The sequence below is a fragment of the Dasypus novemcinctus genome, chromosome 8 (assembly GCF_030445035.2).
Source record: "Dasypus novemcinctus isolate mDasNov1 chromosome 8, mDasNov1.1.hap2, whole genome shotgun sequence".
NCBI classification, from domain to species: domain Eukaryota; kingdom Metazoa; phylum Chordata; class Mammalia; order Cingulata; family Dasypodidae; genus Dasypus; species Dasypus novemcinctus.
Genome location: NC_080680.1, coordinates 129,622,395 through 129,638,784, shown reverse-complemented (window position 1 = coordinate 129,638,784; position 16,390 = coordinate 129,622,395). Strand labels below are relative to the sequence as shown.

At 46.9% G+C, this 16,390-nt stretch overlaps 1 protein-coding gene across 20 annotated transcripts in view; it reads right to left on the bottom strand.

Annotated features, from left to right (window-relative positions):
- EHMT1 (euchromatic histone lysine methyltransferase 1) overlaps positions 1-16,390 on the bottom strand; it is a 298,696-nt gene that overhangs the window by 110,732 nt on the left and 171,574 nt on the right. For 6 of the 20 annotated variants that reach the window (XM_058302808.2, XM_058302813.2, XM_058302815.2 and 3 more), the window contains 5 exons: positions 14,262-14,419; positions 13,792-13,980; positions 6,734-6,811; positions 5,257-5,365; positions 1,121-1,249 (listed from right to left, as the gene is read on the bottom strand). In XM_058302808.2, coding sequence (XP_058158791.1) covers positions 1,121-1,249; positions 5,257-5,365; positions 6,734-6,811; positions 13,792-13,980; positions 14,262-14,419 — 663 coding nt within the window. The remainder of the gene's footprint in view (positions 1-1,120; positions 1,250-5,256; positions 5,366-6,733; positions 6,812-13,791; positions 13,981-14,261; positions 14,420-16,390) is intronic. The other 14 variants (XM_058302812.2, XM_058302819.2, XM_058302820.2 and 11 more) reach the window with 5 other exon arrangements.

Genomic DNA, 16,390 nt, shown 5'->3' with positions numbered 1-16,390 from the left:
ATTAGACACTCAGTGTTATACTTAATCTAGAAAGAAAGGATGAGGTAACCAAGCCAGAAACTTTATAATGCTACAAAAGAAATTCCAGAAGGAGCAAATGGAGTTGCCTCTCTGATGGATGAGCCTACAGTTTAGATTTCCTTAAAGATCTGTCTTCCTAAATTAAATAGTGAATCAAAATCTCTCTAGTTTTTGCTTGGTGCACAGGGTTTGCAAATAAAAGTTAATTTTTTAGAAAAACCCTATAATGTTCAAAACCCTAAAAAACAAGTTGCCTGCCCTTTAAATAATGATTCACCAAACCCCAGCAAAGCCCGCAACTCCACAGCTGCAAAAATCAACGTGGAAAGTACATTTTTCCACATTACATCTCAAGTAGATTTTCCAAAATAATCAAAGTTAGTTATTTTAATTGATATAAAGTAGTTAAATAGCTTAACAAAGAGGAAAAACTGACAAAGGGCACTTGCACTTTCTCTGTAATAAGCTGCATCACCAAGAAAACTGGTCCTGTGGCCAATCAATTAATTGACACGCGCAGTTCTCCAGGCTGAGGACCCCCCAAAACAAGCTGTTGACGCTCCAGTGATTTGAAGGTCCAAAAATAGCATTAAATATATGTTTTCTTCTATTAAAGAATATATCTGAGAAGTGTGAGTTCAATACTGTCCAGAAGAAAAAATTCATCCAGTTGAAATTACAATCACTGATAATCATAAAACAACATTACCCAAAATTATGTCGCCTATGTATATACTAAAACACTGTTAAGGGAGAGGGGGTCTTTTCATAGCATACTGCATAAAAATGTGTATGACTTGCAGGGAAGCTATTGCTACACATGACTCACAAGTGATCTTAGATGAGAAGACTGCGATACTGATCTTCACCAAAATCTATTCAAGTTATCTGAGGAGTCTGCACAATTTCCATTTCTTCACCTGAATGCTGTGAGTGACCTAACAAATATACTGTGAATCTTGATATTCAGTCACCTTAAGTGATGTGTTTAACCAAATTTCCTACTAATATCCACCAGGGGGCATCCTCCTAATAGAGGAGGATGCCAAGCAAACAAAGAACCAAGATGGCGCAGCCACACGGAGAGCACCAGCTTCACCTTCTGCCTGGGGCGAGAGGATCCCTTTGACGCGGAGATCCAGAGAGTCCAGAGAGACTTCCACATATCCCACTCTGTCTCCAGGTGCAGTCTGTTCTGTGCTTCCTGATGACTTACATGCGTCAGAACCTACATTCAAAATGCACACACTGTAAAACACTGCACACCCAGAAAGCCACTGCATACAGGACGAGCTCACAGGAAATTCTAATCACATCAATTAAAAAGAACACTACCAGCTAGGCCATTACAGTTTCACTATCATTATCCTTCTTGTACAACATTTTGCCAATTCTCCATTTCCATATAATGTTCACTGAAGGGTGGATCCTATACCAAGAAAATCAAAGGCACTGGTATGCAGAAACATTTTTCTCTATAGCTGTATCAACTAAATATAGTGATCAATAATTGAGAAACTGAATAAAAGCATGTACACATGTGCTTATTATTTTTAAATTAAAACAAATTTATTTTTCTTATTTAAAAGGCCAACAAAGAGAAAACCCCCAAGTGGCAGTATGGTTGGGAAGTGTATGTCAGCTGGATTCACAAGGAATAGAGGCTGGGCACGGGGACGGAGGCAGTGTGTCAAGAGAGGGCAACAAAGATGGACCGTGAGGTGGGGGAGGGGGAGAGGAAGGAATGGAGGGAAAAGGAGGGGGGAGGAGGAGGGGGGAGGAGGGGAATAGAGGGGAGTGGAGGGGGGAGGGGCGTGCCCATGCCCAGGAGGCGTGGCGTCCACAGCCCAGGCCTCCTCTCCCCTCGGAGGAACCGGTGGGGCAGCAGCAGGCCCACCAGTGCCCTTGTCCCTTGGGTCAGAGAATGGCTCGACAGGGTTGAGTGTCCTACACAGGCTTTGCCCTTGGAGCTGTGTCACACCAGCAGAGGGCAAACGCCCGCAGTCCACAGACAAGCTCCTAATGTGAGTCACCAGTATGGAAATAATAATGGCCAGAAATGAGGGGACCACCACACAGAAAGCTGTGGTGCCCACCATCTTCTAAGGCAGAATTCTGCACCTTGACCTTAGAAGGATAAGTCAACCACCTTTGAGAAATCGTCACCATCAATGTGAAGAATATAAGCTGTCTTTTTGTGACTTTAACAAATTTATATAAAGAAACAGAACTCAGACTCCTATGTGAACAAAATATTCAAGCACGTACTTTACATAGTATAGCCAAAGATAACAGAGATGAAATCTCTACATGAACAACTTTCAGTCTTAGTTCTACAAACTTCTGTCAGCTACCAGTAAAAACTACACATTATGTACTGTGTTCTTCATGGCACTCCTTGATGTAGTTTTATGATAAAGAGAAAAGGAGAGTAAAACTACATCAGATACTGTGCTCTCGACAGCACTCCTTGGCAAAGATGAAATGAGAGTTGAAACTACATCAGGGGAAGGAGATGTAGCTCAAGTGATTGGGCTCCCATCTACCACATGGGGGGGGGTCCCAGGTTCAGGTTCCCGGGCCTCCTGGTAAATGTGAGCTGGCCTGCGCCATGAGCTGACACAACAAAATGACGCAACAAAAAAGAAACACAGAAGAAAGACAATGAGAGACACAACAAACCAGGGAGCTGAGATGGCTCAAGCAAATGAGCGCTTCTTTCCCATGTCGGAGGTCCCAGGATCAGGTCCCAGTGCCTCCTAAAGAGAAGACAGGCAGACATGGAAGAACACGCAGCAAATGGACACAGAAAGCACACAGCGAGTGTAGGTGGCACGGCGTGGGGCAATAAATAAAATAAAAATAAGTCTTTAAAAATTTTTAAAAAACAAAAAAAACTCATCAGGTACTGTGCTCTCCACAGTGCTCCTATTAAAGAGAAGAGTAAAACCTACGTCAGGTTCGGCACTCCTGTAAACAGAAGAGGAGAGTAAAACCTACGTCAGGTTCTGTGCTCTCCACAGCGCTCCTGTAAACAGGAGAGTAAAACCTACGTCAGGTTCTGTGCTCTCCACAGCGCTCCTGTAAACAGGAGAGTAAAACCTACGTCAGGTTCTGTGCTCTCCACAGCGCTCCTTGGTAAAGAGGAAAAGAAGTGTCACGAAAGAGCAAGTGCGCTGGGCCATCTGGCCCCACTGTCAATTGGACTCCAGGAGTCCAAGAGGACGACCATCGCACATGCTGCCTCCTGGATGCCCCTGCACTTCAAGGGACATTTCCTCCCCCACATCCTCCCCCACAAGTTACTTCTAAGCCAGAGCATCTAGAAGAATAGCTAAAATAATTTTGAAAACCAGAACAAGTCCTGCAGCTTTTGGTATTAATGGAAGGATAACAAATAAATGAAATAGAACAGAAAGTCCAAAAATAACCCCACACATATTGACCAAGTGACTTTCAACAAAGGGCCCACAATAACTAAATGGGAGGAGGAAAGCCTTTCCAACGAAATGCGGTTGGGACACTGGGTCTCCACTGGCAAGAAGATGAACTTACGCCTTGCAGACCCTTGCACTGTAGTCCTCACGCAAAAATGATCTCAGACTGGATCAGAAACCTACATGTAAGAGCCACAGCTGCAAGACTTAGAAAACATGGGAGAAAATCTTTGTGAACTGGGTCTTTTTAGGGTTTCTTAGATGGGGCACAAAAAGTATGAACCATAAAAGAAAAAACTTCATCAACTGGAATTCAACAAAACTACAAAAACTTGCTCTGCTAAAAATATGGTTAAGGGAATGAAAAGGGAAGCCACAGACTAGCACAAATATCTGTAAGACATATCTGATAAAAAAGCTGTATCCAGAAGATACTGAGAACTCTTACTACTCAACAAGGATAAAACAATCTGACTAAAAATGAGCAAAAAATCTGAAGAGACGCTTCGCAAAAAAAAAGGCTATATGAAAGGCCAAGATGCATAACCTCATTATTCGTAAGTTAAATGCAAATTAAAACCACAGCAAGATCCCACTGAGTGTCCCCTGAAGAGCTGGAATGTGAAAGGCTGGCCACACCAAGTGCTGGCGAGGATGGAGCAGAACCAGAACGCCTCCGTGCTGCGCTGGGAACATAAATATTGTACAAGTACTTTGGAAAGCAGCTTGGCAGTATTCTAAAAAGTTAAACACACACCATAAGATTCATGTTTTCCAGTCCTAAATATTTACCCAAAGTAAATGAAAGCCTCTGTTCAATAAAGACATACCCAAATGTTCACAGCAGCTTTACTTATAACAGCCAAAGCTGGAAGGAGCCCAAATGTCCGTCAACAGATGAAAGGACACACTGGTACATCCACACAATGGAAAACTTGCCGGCAATACATGGGAACCAGCCAACCATTGACGCAGTAACATGGGCGACCCTCAAACAACAATGCTTAGTCAAAGAAGCCAGGGAGTACTGAAAGATGCCGCTCGCATAAAATGCTAGAAAATGCTCATCAATCTACAGAGACAGCTGCCTGGGAAAGGTGGAGGGCAGCCAAGCCAAGGGAAGCGGTTCAAAGGGGCAGCAGAGGCACAAGGAAATCTGTGGGGTCAGTGGGTAAGGTCATCAGTGACTGTGAAGATGGTCTCACAGCTACACCTACATGTTAAAATTCATCTAATGGTACACAATGTGTATTTTAGTGTATGCCAATTACACCTAAAAACAGTTGTAAAAAAATATGACTGTGGCCCACCAAACCAACCACATCCCTTCTAAATCTGAGAGATACTTTTCTCCCTGCACTCATTTTTGGTAAGTTACTTCTAGACCAGGGGCTCTGGCCACAAGACCAGCAAACACAGGCACCAGGTGTTCAAGGTCCAGCGCGCCACCACCGGGCCCAGGACAACACTGCTCCACACACCCTACAACGCACCACGCAGGCCAGAGCCCTGCCCACGGAAGGACAAGAACGAGCCGTCATCGTAACCTTCAGCACTGAAGCCAAAACAGGCGTGCCTGAGCAAACCATTTTAGGATCACTGGAGTTTCTTTACCAAAGTAATTAAAAACTTTCATTTTCCTAGCAGCAGAACCCCCTTTTCAAATGAAATCCTGTGCAGAACCCAGTTTAGCCTCCCGAGCCCCCACCCCCTCCCCACGAGGCTCCGATGACGCAGACTGTGTAACTTAACTGCTCTGCTATGAACCAGCGCAGGAAGCCCGTGATTCTGAGCTTACCTGGTTTCTTTTTATTTCTCCGCCTTCTTTTCCTGGTTGGTTTGATCCATGGGCTGTCCGTCTTCCCTTTTCTCTTGAGAAATTTTTTCTTAATGCTGGATTCAGAACTCTGGAGAACCAAAGAGGTAGATACATAAAGAGCAAAGCACAGGGAGGAGTTCTTAAAAGCAAAATTGATTTTCTGCAAAATAAGACAATATATTGTGATTCTTCAACTAAAAAACTAATTTCGCTTTTAGACATTTTTCTTGGTCACATTTTTTTAAGGTCCAGGTTTTTCCCTACTAAGAAACATCACTTCAAATTCAGTCCTTTTAAAGAAAACAAAATCAAGAAAATTTTAAGATGGAACTTATAAATCTTATTAGAGTTTGGCACAAAAGAAAAGAATAAATCTAAAAAGTTCTACTCAGGAAATGAGTAACTTCAGTAAGACGACCTGCTTCCTTACTACAATCCACTTCTGTCGTATACATGCCTTCCTCCAGCTGATGACGTACACTCCGCCTTGTTGCGTCTGTCTCCACAACGGCCTCCCCCACAGGACAAAGGCCTCTTAGCTGGCTCACTCTCCTACACTTAACTTTCAAATGTTTGGAACGACCCAAGGCTGATGCTGGGCCCTCATTGCCCTTCCCATTCCCAGGCTTGCTGGGACCCCACCCAGGTCCTGCAGATGTGGACGCAGCCGTGGGCAGCCAGGCTCTCAGGCCGACCGCCAGCCCTACCCCTGGCCACTGCCTCCTTGCCGTCTCCACTGCCTGTCCAGGTAACTTCCACTGCAGATTCCTGCTCCCCACACACTCCTGCCTCATCATCACCGTGGCAGCTGAGAGCTCAGTTCAGAACCCAGAAGTCGCCCTCAGAGCTCAGCTCTCACGCCCATGTGAAGCTGAGTCCAGAAGTCCCATCAGCTCTGCTCCAGCCGCTGCCGTCTCCCCGTTCCATGGTGAAGCCCTGCTGCCATCCCTGCTGCTGCCATCCCTGCTGCGCGCTCGTGCCCTCCCCACTTCAACTCGGGCCAGCAGAGGCTCTCGTGGGTGCAGGCCTGAGGCACCCTGTGCCCTAAAGCCCCTGGCCACGCCCCTCCCAGCTGGGACAGCCTGGCTGTGGGCCCGGCCTCCCCTCCAGCACTCTCCTCGGCTGTCCCAAAACCCCTCCCTCCAGACCACAGCCACACCGGTCTTGCACTCCAACTGCTCCTTCCAGCCCAGGACTTGCCACCCCAGCCTAAAACCATCTTCCCAGGGCTCTGCAGGGTCTTCCTCACTGCTCCTTTCTCAGGATTGCCCTGCAGAAGCTGCTTCCCTCCACAGAACAGCGGCTTGCTATTGTGGCATTCCTGGCCACTCAGTCTCGTCACCAGGCCTGGAGAGCCAACTAGAAGCTGAATGAACAAACGAATGAACCAGGGCGCCTCTTGTGTTTACTTTAATTATTGCTAGACCCAAATATCAGAAGAAAGACTGCACATTACCAGATCAGATTCGTCTCCATCTTCTTCTTCCTCTCCAGTGTCTGCCGATTCCTGCTCCTCTTCAGACTCACCATCCATCTGAATAACCATGCAGTGAAGGGATGATACATCAAATAGAAAACAAAGGCAAATCAGATCCCTGAGCAGCAGACGTCTTAAATTTTTTTCTACTGAAGTTTATCATTCATACGTGAACACCCATCAACTGTAAGTATACAGTGTAAGTTGTGAACTTACAAAACCACCACGCATATCATCAGACAAGGTTCTCATATATTACCCCACCACCAAACTTTGCATTGCTGTGAGACACACAATTGTTACAAACTATGAAAGAGCATCATCAAAGCATTACTACTAACTATAGCCAAGATAGTACATGTGGTGAGTGGCAGATAATTTGATCCAAAACAACCTAGAAACACAAAATGTTGGCTTTAAATGCTGGAGGCATAGAGTGGTGGGTCGTACTGCCCACTTCTCTCAGCTGGCCGTGGGACCCACTCTGACCACTACAAGTGCATGGGCATGGACGGGGCTGGTGCCAACAGAGGCTGAACACAGCACAGCCCCCATCCTGCTCTCCACTGTGACAACCTCACCACCCACTCAGGAGTTCTCACTTACCGTTTTTAATGTGAAGAATATATGCACATGCTGACAGTTTATCTGGTCAGTAGCTGCCCTGGCTGTACTTAAGTAAAAGTTCACCAACTGTATACTGAAGACTAGCACACGGTACATGTGGTATAACTCAATAAAAGAGGTACAAGACCAAAATAAAACATACACAGTAAAGGATTTCAGAGGATGCAGCATCATAAAAAGCTCACCCAAGATCCCTGCCCAGCTCCCCAGGAGCAGTCACTGCCAACTGGGTCTAAATATGATGGTGATTATTACTTTTATTCAGAACACATTTTGAATATTACTTTTTTCTAAGTAACAATATATTTTGGAGCTCTTTCCACATCAGAACAAAAAAGATATTTTACTTTTCCCACTGTATTTACCTTTCTATGCATACAGATAATACATTTTTAAGGCAAATGTATCATTTATTCCTTCCCTGCCCCTCTCCCTGCTAACTTGCATGTATGCAAAACACACACTTGCTGCGTGCACTACTCCATGGAGATGTCCGCTTAGGACCCATGTACAGGCACACCGCAGCTCACACACTATCACCTACACGCTCTACCCAGTAAGCACCATGCAGTTTACACCAAGGCTGTGCCTAGAGAAGATCTAGACAAGGCCACATGCCAGACATGGTTTAGATGGCCATGTCCCCAACAAGCCCAGATAAGGCCACGTTCTAGGCAAGATCTAGATGAGGCCATCTCCCAGACAAGATCTACAGAAGGACATCTAGACAAAGCCATGTTCTAGACAAGATCTAGATGGCACCATGTCCCAGACAAGATCTAGAGGAAGACATCTAGGCAAAGCCATGTTCTAGACAAGATCCAGATGGTGCCATGTCCCAGACAAGATCTAGAGGAGGACATCTAGGCAAAGCCATGTTCTAGACAAGATCTGGGTGGCACCATGTCCTAGACAAGATCTAGAGGAGGACATCTAGGCAAAGCTGTGCTCTAGATAAGATCTAGATGAGGTTATGTCCTAGACAAGATCTAGACAAGGCCATGTCCCAGACAAGGTCTAGATGAGGCCATGTCCTAGATGATATCTAACAAGGCTATGTCCTAGACAAGGTCTAGAGGAGGACATCTAGACGAAGTCATGTCTGAGACTACATCTAGATAAAGCCGTATCCCAGATGGGATCTAGACAAGACCATGTCCTAGACAAGATCTAGACAAGGCTGTGTCCCAGACAAAAACTAGCCAAGGCAGTATTCCAGACAAGGTCTAGACAAGGCTGTGTCCTATAGAAGATCTAGAGGTCGTGTCCTAGATAAAACCTAAAAAGTGCCCCGGCAAGATCCAGATGAGGCCATGTCCCTGACAAGATCCAGACAAGCCTCTATTCCAGACAAGATCTAGATGAGGCTGTGTCCTAGACGAGATATAAAGCACCAAGACACTGAAATGACCCATACTACCATTTCTATAGGACAGACCCTGGACTCAGAATCTGAGTCAAAGTATGCAAACCTTTAAGGGCATGAAACACGCTGCCATCCTGCCAGTAATGCCCACAAAGGTCTCCTGCGCCTTCCAGGTGCCTCACTGCCATGCTGATCTTCATTTCCCCAGCCACAGAAGAAGCAGACTACCTGTAACTCCACTGCACTTTTCTATGTCTACTATCTCTTGCTTATTCATGTCCTCAGTCCATTTTCCTACTGGATTCTTGCTTTTTTATTGATTTGTACAAGCTACAAAGTACACACACACGTAGAATAATACTCTGTTAAACATGTTATTAATATTTTTCCCTATCAATTTTTTAAACAAATTAATTTTATTGGTACATATCAGCAAAGAGTACAATTCACCCAAGGGCACAACGGTATTCAGCACCATCGCATAGTTGTGCACCCATCACCTCAATCATCAGAGCATTTTCATTATTTCAGTAATAGTAATAAACAAAAAACAAGAAAATCCATCACCTCGTGATCACTCTCTGCTTCCCCTGCTGTCCACAGCTCCCACTTCTGGCTATTCTTGCCAATTGCTTTTTTCCTTCTCTTTATAAATTGACTTATATTTACATATTATATAAATGGAATCATATAGTATGTAATACATTTAGTTCATAGTAATACAATTATGCCATATTTGTCCTTTTATGTCTGGCTTGCTTCACTCAACATAATGTAAACTTTATTTCTGCTGTTTCTTATTAGGTAAAATTTCTGAAATTTTATGAAGCAAAACCTGTCGATCTTTTTCATTTGTGGTTTCTGGGTTTGTGTCCTACACCAGAGGTCTTCCTCACCTCAATTTTTTTTTTAAAGATTTATTTTTTATTTCTCTCCCCCCGCCCCTTTCTGCTCTCTGTGTCCATTCGCTGTGTGATCCTCTGTGTCCACTTGTATTCTTGTCAGCGGCACCCGGAATCTGCGTCTCCTCCTGTAGTGTCATGCCGCTGCATCAGCTCTCCATGTGTACGACGCCACCCCTGGGCAGGCTGCACTTTTTTCGCACTGGGCAGATCTCCTCATGGGGCGCACTCCTTGCCTGTGGGGCTCCCCTACGTGGGGGACACCCCTGCACGGCATGGCATTCCCTGTGCGCATCAGCACTGCACATGGACCAGCTCCACACGGGTCAGGAGGTCCTGGGTTTTAACCTCGGACTTCCCATGTGGTAGGCGGACACCCTACCCATTGGGCCAAACAAGACACAGAATCCAGGTACCACCGACACAAACGGACACAGAAGAACAAACAGTGAATGGACACAAAGAGCAGACACTAGGGGGAGGGGGTGGGAAAGGGGAGAGAAATAAATCTTTTTAAAAAATTATAGACAAATTTTTTAGATGTGATACTGTGGTCTTGTTTTTCAAAAAGCCCTCATCTTTTAAAAAGACAAACTGAAGCATCTGCTTCAAGACAACCAAGTAGGAGTGAAGAAGATTGGTCAAGGGTTGGCAGCAGTATTAGATAGCTTTTACATATTGTGATGTTTTCTACTAGGAAATAAGGCAAGAATATCCCTGGGCATTGATTAATTTAATTGGTATTTTTGTTGTTCATCTTTCAACTGATTTTTGCAGCTATACAATAACACAACTGACTTTTATGTCTACATCACACGTAGCTGTAACAGTTTCTTGGCTGACAGTCCTGGATCAGTTAGATAAATGACAACAACCTGAGTACACACTTCGCCCTTCCACACACCAAGGCTTACTTCCTTTTTTGTTTTTTAAGATTTATTTTTTAATTTCTCTCCCCCCACCCCATTGTCTGCTCTCTGTGTCCATTCAGTGTGTGTTCTTCTGTGTCCACTTGCATTCTCGGCGGCACCGGGAATCTGTGTTTCTTCTTGTTATGTCATCTTGCTGTGTCAGCTCTCTGTGTGTGTGGTGCCACACCTGGGCAGGCTGCACTTTCTTTGTGCAGGGCGGCTCTCCTTACAGGGCACACTCCTTCTGCGTGGGGTTCCCCTACACGGGCGACACCACTGTGTGGCAGCGCACTCCTTGCACACATCAGCACAACGTGTGGGCCAGCTCATCACACAGGTCAGGAGGCCCTGGGTTTAAACCCTGGACCTCCACATGGTAGACAGCATGCTCTATCCATTGGGTCCAATACGCTTTCTAAGGCATTTATTTCTTATTCTTACCTTACAGCATCAGCAAGAACAATCAACATCACAGAGCTGGCGCGAGGGGCTGACGTTACTGAATTTCACCTGAGCCCTGCTGACCCTGGACGTCCTTCTTATTACTGACTCAACTGCCCCTTTGCTTGGCCAAACTCGGTGGCAGGCCCCTGATCCTACCTTGGCCGGCACAGGAAAAAGTGCCATGTCATCCACAGACCCTGCTGCTTGGTGTCCCCTGCCCCAGGACGTTCCGACTAGCTCACTCCAGTCCCTAAAAATGCTCCTGCCCTCTGCTTCAGAAGAGACAAGCTGATCTCCCGCCACTATTGTGGCAGGCTTCTACTCATCCTGTCACTCTCACGACGGCCTTCTAGTTGCTCGCACTCTCTCTCCCTCTCCTCACGTGTGCGTGCACACACCTTCTGGTACCTCTCTGCTGCATATAGCTTTGTTTGTTTCTTATTAAAGACTTGTTTTTATTTATATATTTCTCCCTACCCCCTCGTTTCCACCTGCTGTGTCTGTTGGTATTCCCTGTTTCCTTAAGAGGCACCAGGAACGGAACCTGGGCCCTCCGACGTGGGAGGGAGGCGCTCAATCACTTGAGTCACCTCTGCTCCCTGCTTTGTTGTATCTCTCATTATGTTTTTCCTTGTGTCTCTTGTTGCATCATCTTGTTACATCAGCTCACCATGCCTGTCTGCTGCACCAGCTCACTGTTTTCTTTAGGAGGCACTGGGAACTGAACTCGGGACCTCCCATGTGGTAGGTGGAAGGTCCCAGAGCAGGGGTTCTTAACCATCCACTTCCCAGAACAGGGGTTCTTAACCAGGGGTCCAAGGACCCCCAAAGAGTCGTGGCAAGATTTCAGAGGGTCTGTGAGCTTGAATTGAAAAAATCAACTTATTATCTTTTTCCCTGACCTCTAACTGAAATACAGCATTTTCTTTACTTATGAATATATGCAATAAATTACAGTACCATTCATCTCATACCACATTACAGTTGTTGCATACCTCAAAGAAATGCTTACACTCATCCATACTTCGAAATGACAGTAGTTGTTAGACCCAGCACTAGTTGAGTGTCATAAAACTATCCGCCGCTACATTCTGAGAAGGGGTCCGTGGTTTTCACCAGACTGGCAAAGGGGTCCATGGAACAAAAAAGGTTAAGAGCCCTTGAATTAGAGAATCTGCACATCTCTGTTGATCTGAGCAAGCAAGTGAAGGGTGTAAGCAGGTGCCAGAGGCAGGATTCTACTCATGGGAAGTGAGGGAAGCCACGCACAGCAAAGGCTCCTGGACATCACGAGGTCTTTGAAGGGAGGGCAGGACATATTAGCCATGCGCAAGCATCATTTTACTGTAATTAGCATTTTAAAATGTCATTGAGAGCTAGCTGAAAAATGTGATCATGATACTGTTTGTTTTCTTCCTTACATTTCTCTATATGAAATTTTAAAAACTGATCTATGTTATTTTTAAATAAATAGATTAATTTAAGGTTCCCTTTAAATCTCTAACTTTAGTAATTTCTACCAATTTACTTTTGAAGAAGTGAGCTAGCAGTAACACTGATAAATGTGCCCCCAAAATCTGCTGAAGAGGTAGAGCATGCACACTTGGCCAAAAATGAGTTTGGAATTTAAGCAAAAATAGGAAAAGATACGCCCCAAATTCTGAAAAATGAAAGAAAATGCTTAATACATGTTAGAACAGGGGTTCTTAACGAGAGGTCAACGAGCTTGAATTTAAAATTAAAAAAATTTTTTTGTGTGGGCACAGTGTGGGTGTGATATATTTATTAAATAATAAACATTATAGTGTGGACTTAGTAAGGGGTCCGTGGTTTTCACTTGACTGGCAAAGGGGTTGGTGGAACAAAAAAGGTGAAGGACCTCTGCTCTAGAGGCTGCATTCACAAGGCATTTACCAAATGATCACAAATGTAAAAAGCTCATCAATAAAATTATACCTTTTCAGAAGGGTCACTGTTTTGGCCAGTTCATCTGGGACTTGTCTGTCTACTACCAGTTTTAGAATAACTCATTTGATCTCATACCCCACCCTCAAAAAAGTTTTTTCCAAAAATTTCCAACACATCTGAACAATGAAATCACACCTGTCCCCAAAATACCTCCCTTTTAATTTATCCCTCTCAGAAATAAAAGAGCATGAATTTAAAGAGAACACTCCGTAAAGCCCTGCTGCACCTCCCCTGGTGCTGAGGTCCATGCTCAGTTCCGAGACCTGGGTCCTCACAAGGCCTCGGAAGCACCCGCACACAGTCCCACGGGCCAGGGCCAACAACAGCTCCTGCTTGACGACGATGATGGCCACGGTGCCACTGCCTCCCACCTGGCCTCGCAGGAACAAGGCAGGCACGTATCGGCACTGGCCGGCCAGCCAGGACTCTGCCACGGGCAGGACAGGAGCCTCCCTCCCGCTCCTCACCTGCAGGAGGGTGCGGGAACCACCCCCTCGGGTGGACGGTCACACCAGGGCCGGCAACAGGCAGTAGCTAGCACAGAGCAAGCCGCCAGTGAACGCTTTTGGGGTCACGCACATCATTTGTGTTATCTAGAGCTTAAAAAGGAAAGCTCAAGAGATTTACTTCAAGGAATGCCGCACAGGAACACAAACACCTCTCTGATGAAAATAAACTCATAATAGTTCAACGGAAATAAAATACCAAAACACCAAGTCGGAAGTAAGGAAGGGGGTTTACTGAGGCCCACCAGTGTCCAGACTGCGGACTTTGAGGACCGTGGGCAAACCTGTCATTGTCTTCACACTGTACTTTTACCTTTTGGGTGCGGTCAGTTTCAGACATGCTCTCCTTAGACGTCCGGCTGTCCTCTGTGGGGAATGCGGCCACTGGCTCCACCCCGTGATCCTCCTCCTCGTCCAGCTCGTCAGACTCCTCTTCCTCCGAGTCCACCTCCAAGCTCTCTCCGTTCACGTGAACGGCGCTGTCGCCCAGGTCCTTCTCGCCCTGGAACAGAGCCAGGGCACCCTCAGCTAGAGCCCCCTGCGCCCCACTCAGACCCGCGAAACAGGCTGCAGGAGCGCGCAGCGAGCCCTGGGAGGGGGCGGGCGGGCCCAGGCCAGGCAGGCTCAGGGCCTGTGGACACCCCTGGAGCACGGGCTCCTTCTGCAGGGAATAAGGCCGTCCACACGACTGGCCGCCTCACAGGAAGCTCTTTTAGGCAGAGTCCTGGGCACGGAAACACAATTCCAAGCACACGTGGCACATAACTCAGACGTCACCCTTACCTTGGAGCCCACAGTGGAATGAGTTATACTCTTAAACATCTCAATCACTGTCCTCTGTTTTAATACTTTGGTCTTTTTCTTAGGAACCAGGCTATAGGTTCCCATTCTTCGTTTTTTCTTCCGAGATACTGCAGCTGCTAAAACAAAAGGCAAGCAAGCTAAAAAAAAAAAAAAAAAGTCAAAAGAGGACAAGAAAGGAAAAGAAATACCGTTCAAATGCTTTTTAAGGTAGGTGACAGCTCACAAAATCTGATTACCAAAATCATCAGCAAATCCCATCACATCAGGCTTGTTACATTTTGAAGGTCCATAAACACTGTAACGGTGATATTCGTTTCTTACTCATTCGTTTGTAACTCTCTTCATAACTTGCATTATTCAAAATAAAATCCTAAGCTCTACGGACGGCAAAAAATTATCAGCCCACCCTGCAGCAAGAGAAACATGAAGCCAGAGACCAGGACCCATCAGGAGTACCAGGGCCCCGGAGGCACCTCCCAACACCATTTCCGGTGACTTCACGTCACAAAAGGGACCAACAACAGTGTGTGCTGGGGCAAAAATGGGCTGAGAAGGGGGGCCAGGCCTTGGCCAAGCTGAGGTGATCCCGCCCCAGAGAACGCCCCCAACGCCACTCAAGGACGGGAGCCCGCTCCCCAGCACCTGCCCTCCCGGTAACACGAGCCTGAAGACGGTCCCTGAGGCCTCCTGAGGCCACAGCTCACCGTGACAGTAGGAAAGGGAGGAAGGAAGAAGCGCGGTTCTCAGGCCCTCCTGGGTTTTCAGAGACAGCCCTGAGAGGCAGCAGTGAGGAGACAACTGGGGCACTCTGGGCGCACCCCAGCACCCAGCGTGCCCTGCAGGCCCCAGGGAGCTGCAGGCCGGAGAGCACGGCCTCAGTCGTGCCAACCCCCACACTGGAGTCCCTGATAAACGGAGGAGTAAGGAGCCGCGGACGGGAAGAAGACCTCAAAGACGGAGAGGAACCCAGAGGCTGAGGAGGGACAGCCTGGGCGCCAGAAGGCAAGAGGAGCCATTTCAGACAGATGCGGAAAGCAGCAAGCGCAGAGGAGAGTGGGGGGACGAGCTGCCGCCAGGCGCCCCAGTCCTTCCTTTCCCCTCTCCACGGAGCCACCCCGTGCCGCTAAACCTGGGCCCTGCCCCCACCTGCCTGAACAGAATACGTAACGTTCTACTTTCTCCTAGAAACTAAACAGTCAGGAAAACAAAATCTCTCTAAGTGAACCTAGTGATTGTCTGCTGGAATGGACAATGGACATTTTCATCAGTGGTTCCTTGGCAAGACAGCAACCACCTCCCTAACTTGAGTATGGAAACTCAAAATGATTACTGAAATAGGTCTTTTCTATTTAAAACTCTACTCTCTGAACAGAAATCAGAAAAGGTTGCTGAGATGCCCATCGGAGAGCGCGGAACCTCATGTGCTCAGGCCACGCCCCGGGGCTGAGGCCAGGCCAGCACCTCCTCCTCTGGGAGCCGGGCAGTGTGGGCAGGACAAGAGCCTCGGCAATTCACAGCCAGAGAGGAGAGCTGCAAATGACAGCGACAGCAACAACTGCTGCAACCGGAGGCGGCTACGCCAGGAGAGAGAGTGCCTTTTGCAACCAGCAGAGAACTGCTCATCTTTCTGCTCATGATGAACTTACTGCGGTGACAGGACCAAGAAGCGCAGAGCCTCTGGTGAGGGGAAGAGGCAGCCCCATGCGCACCACAGCCATTTTTAAAACGGTAAAAGGAAACGCCTGTGATAACTCTTTAACGCATCAGCTCCAGAAATCGCTCCACAGAATGACATGGGTACAGTGAGGTCTGAAGAAACAAAGCGGGACAAAGGCTTCCCAACTCCTGCTACTAAAGGCTCTGCCCCTGACAGGAGCAGAAGACAGGCCAGGCAGAACCCAGCACCTCCCAGCAGTGCACGAGGCAAGGGGCTGTGGACAGACTCTCCGTGTCTGCGGCTGGTCCAGGTGAGCACCAGGAACCACCTGGGCTGGGCATCCAATGAGCGCAACTGCTGATGCGCGTGCCTTTGAGCAAACAGGCTAAGGGGCCACCATCCGTCCAGCTCACAGGAGAGAGTGGTAGAGGAGGGGCGCTCCAGAGAGCAT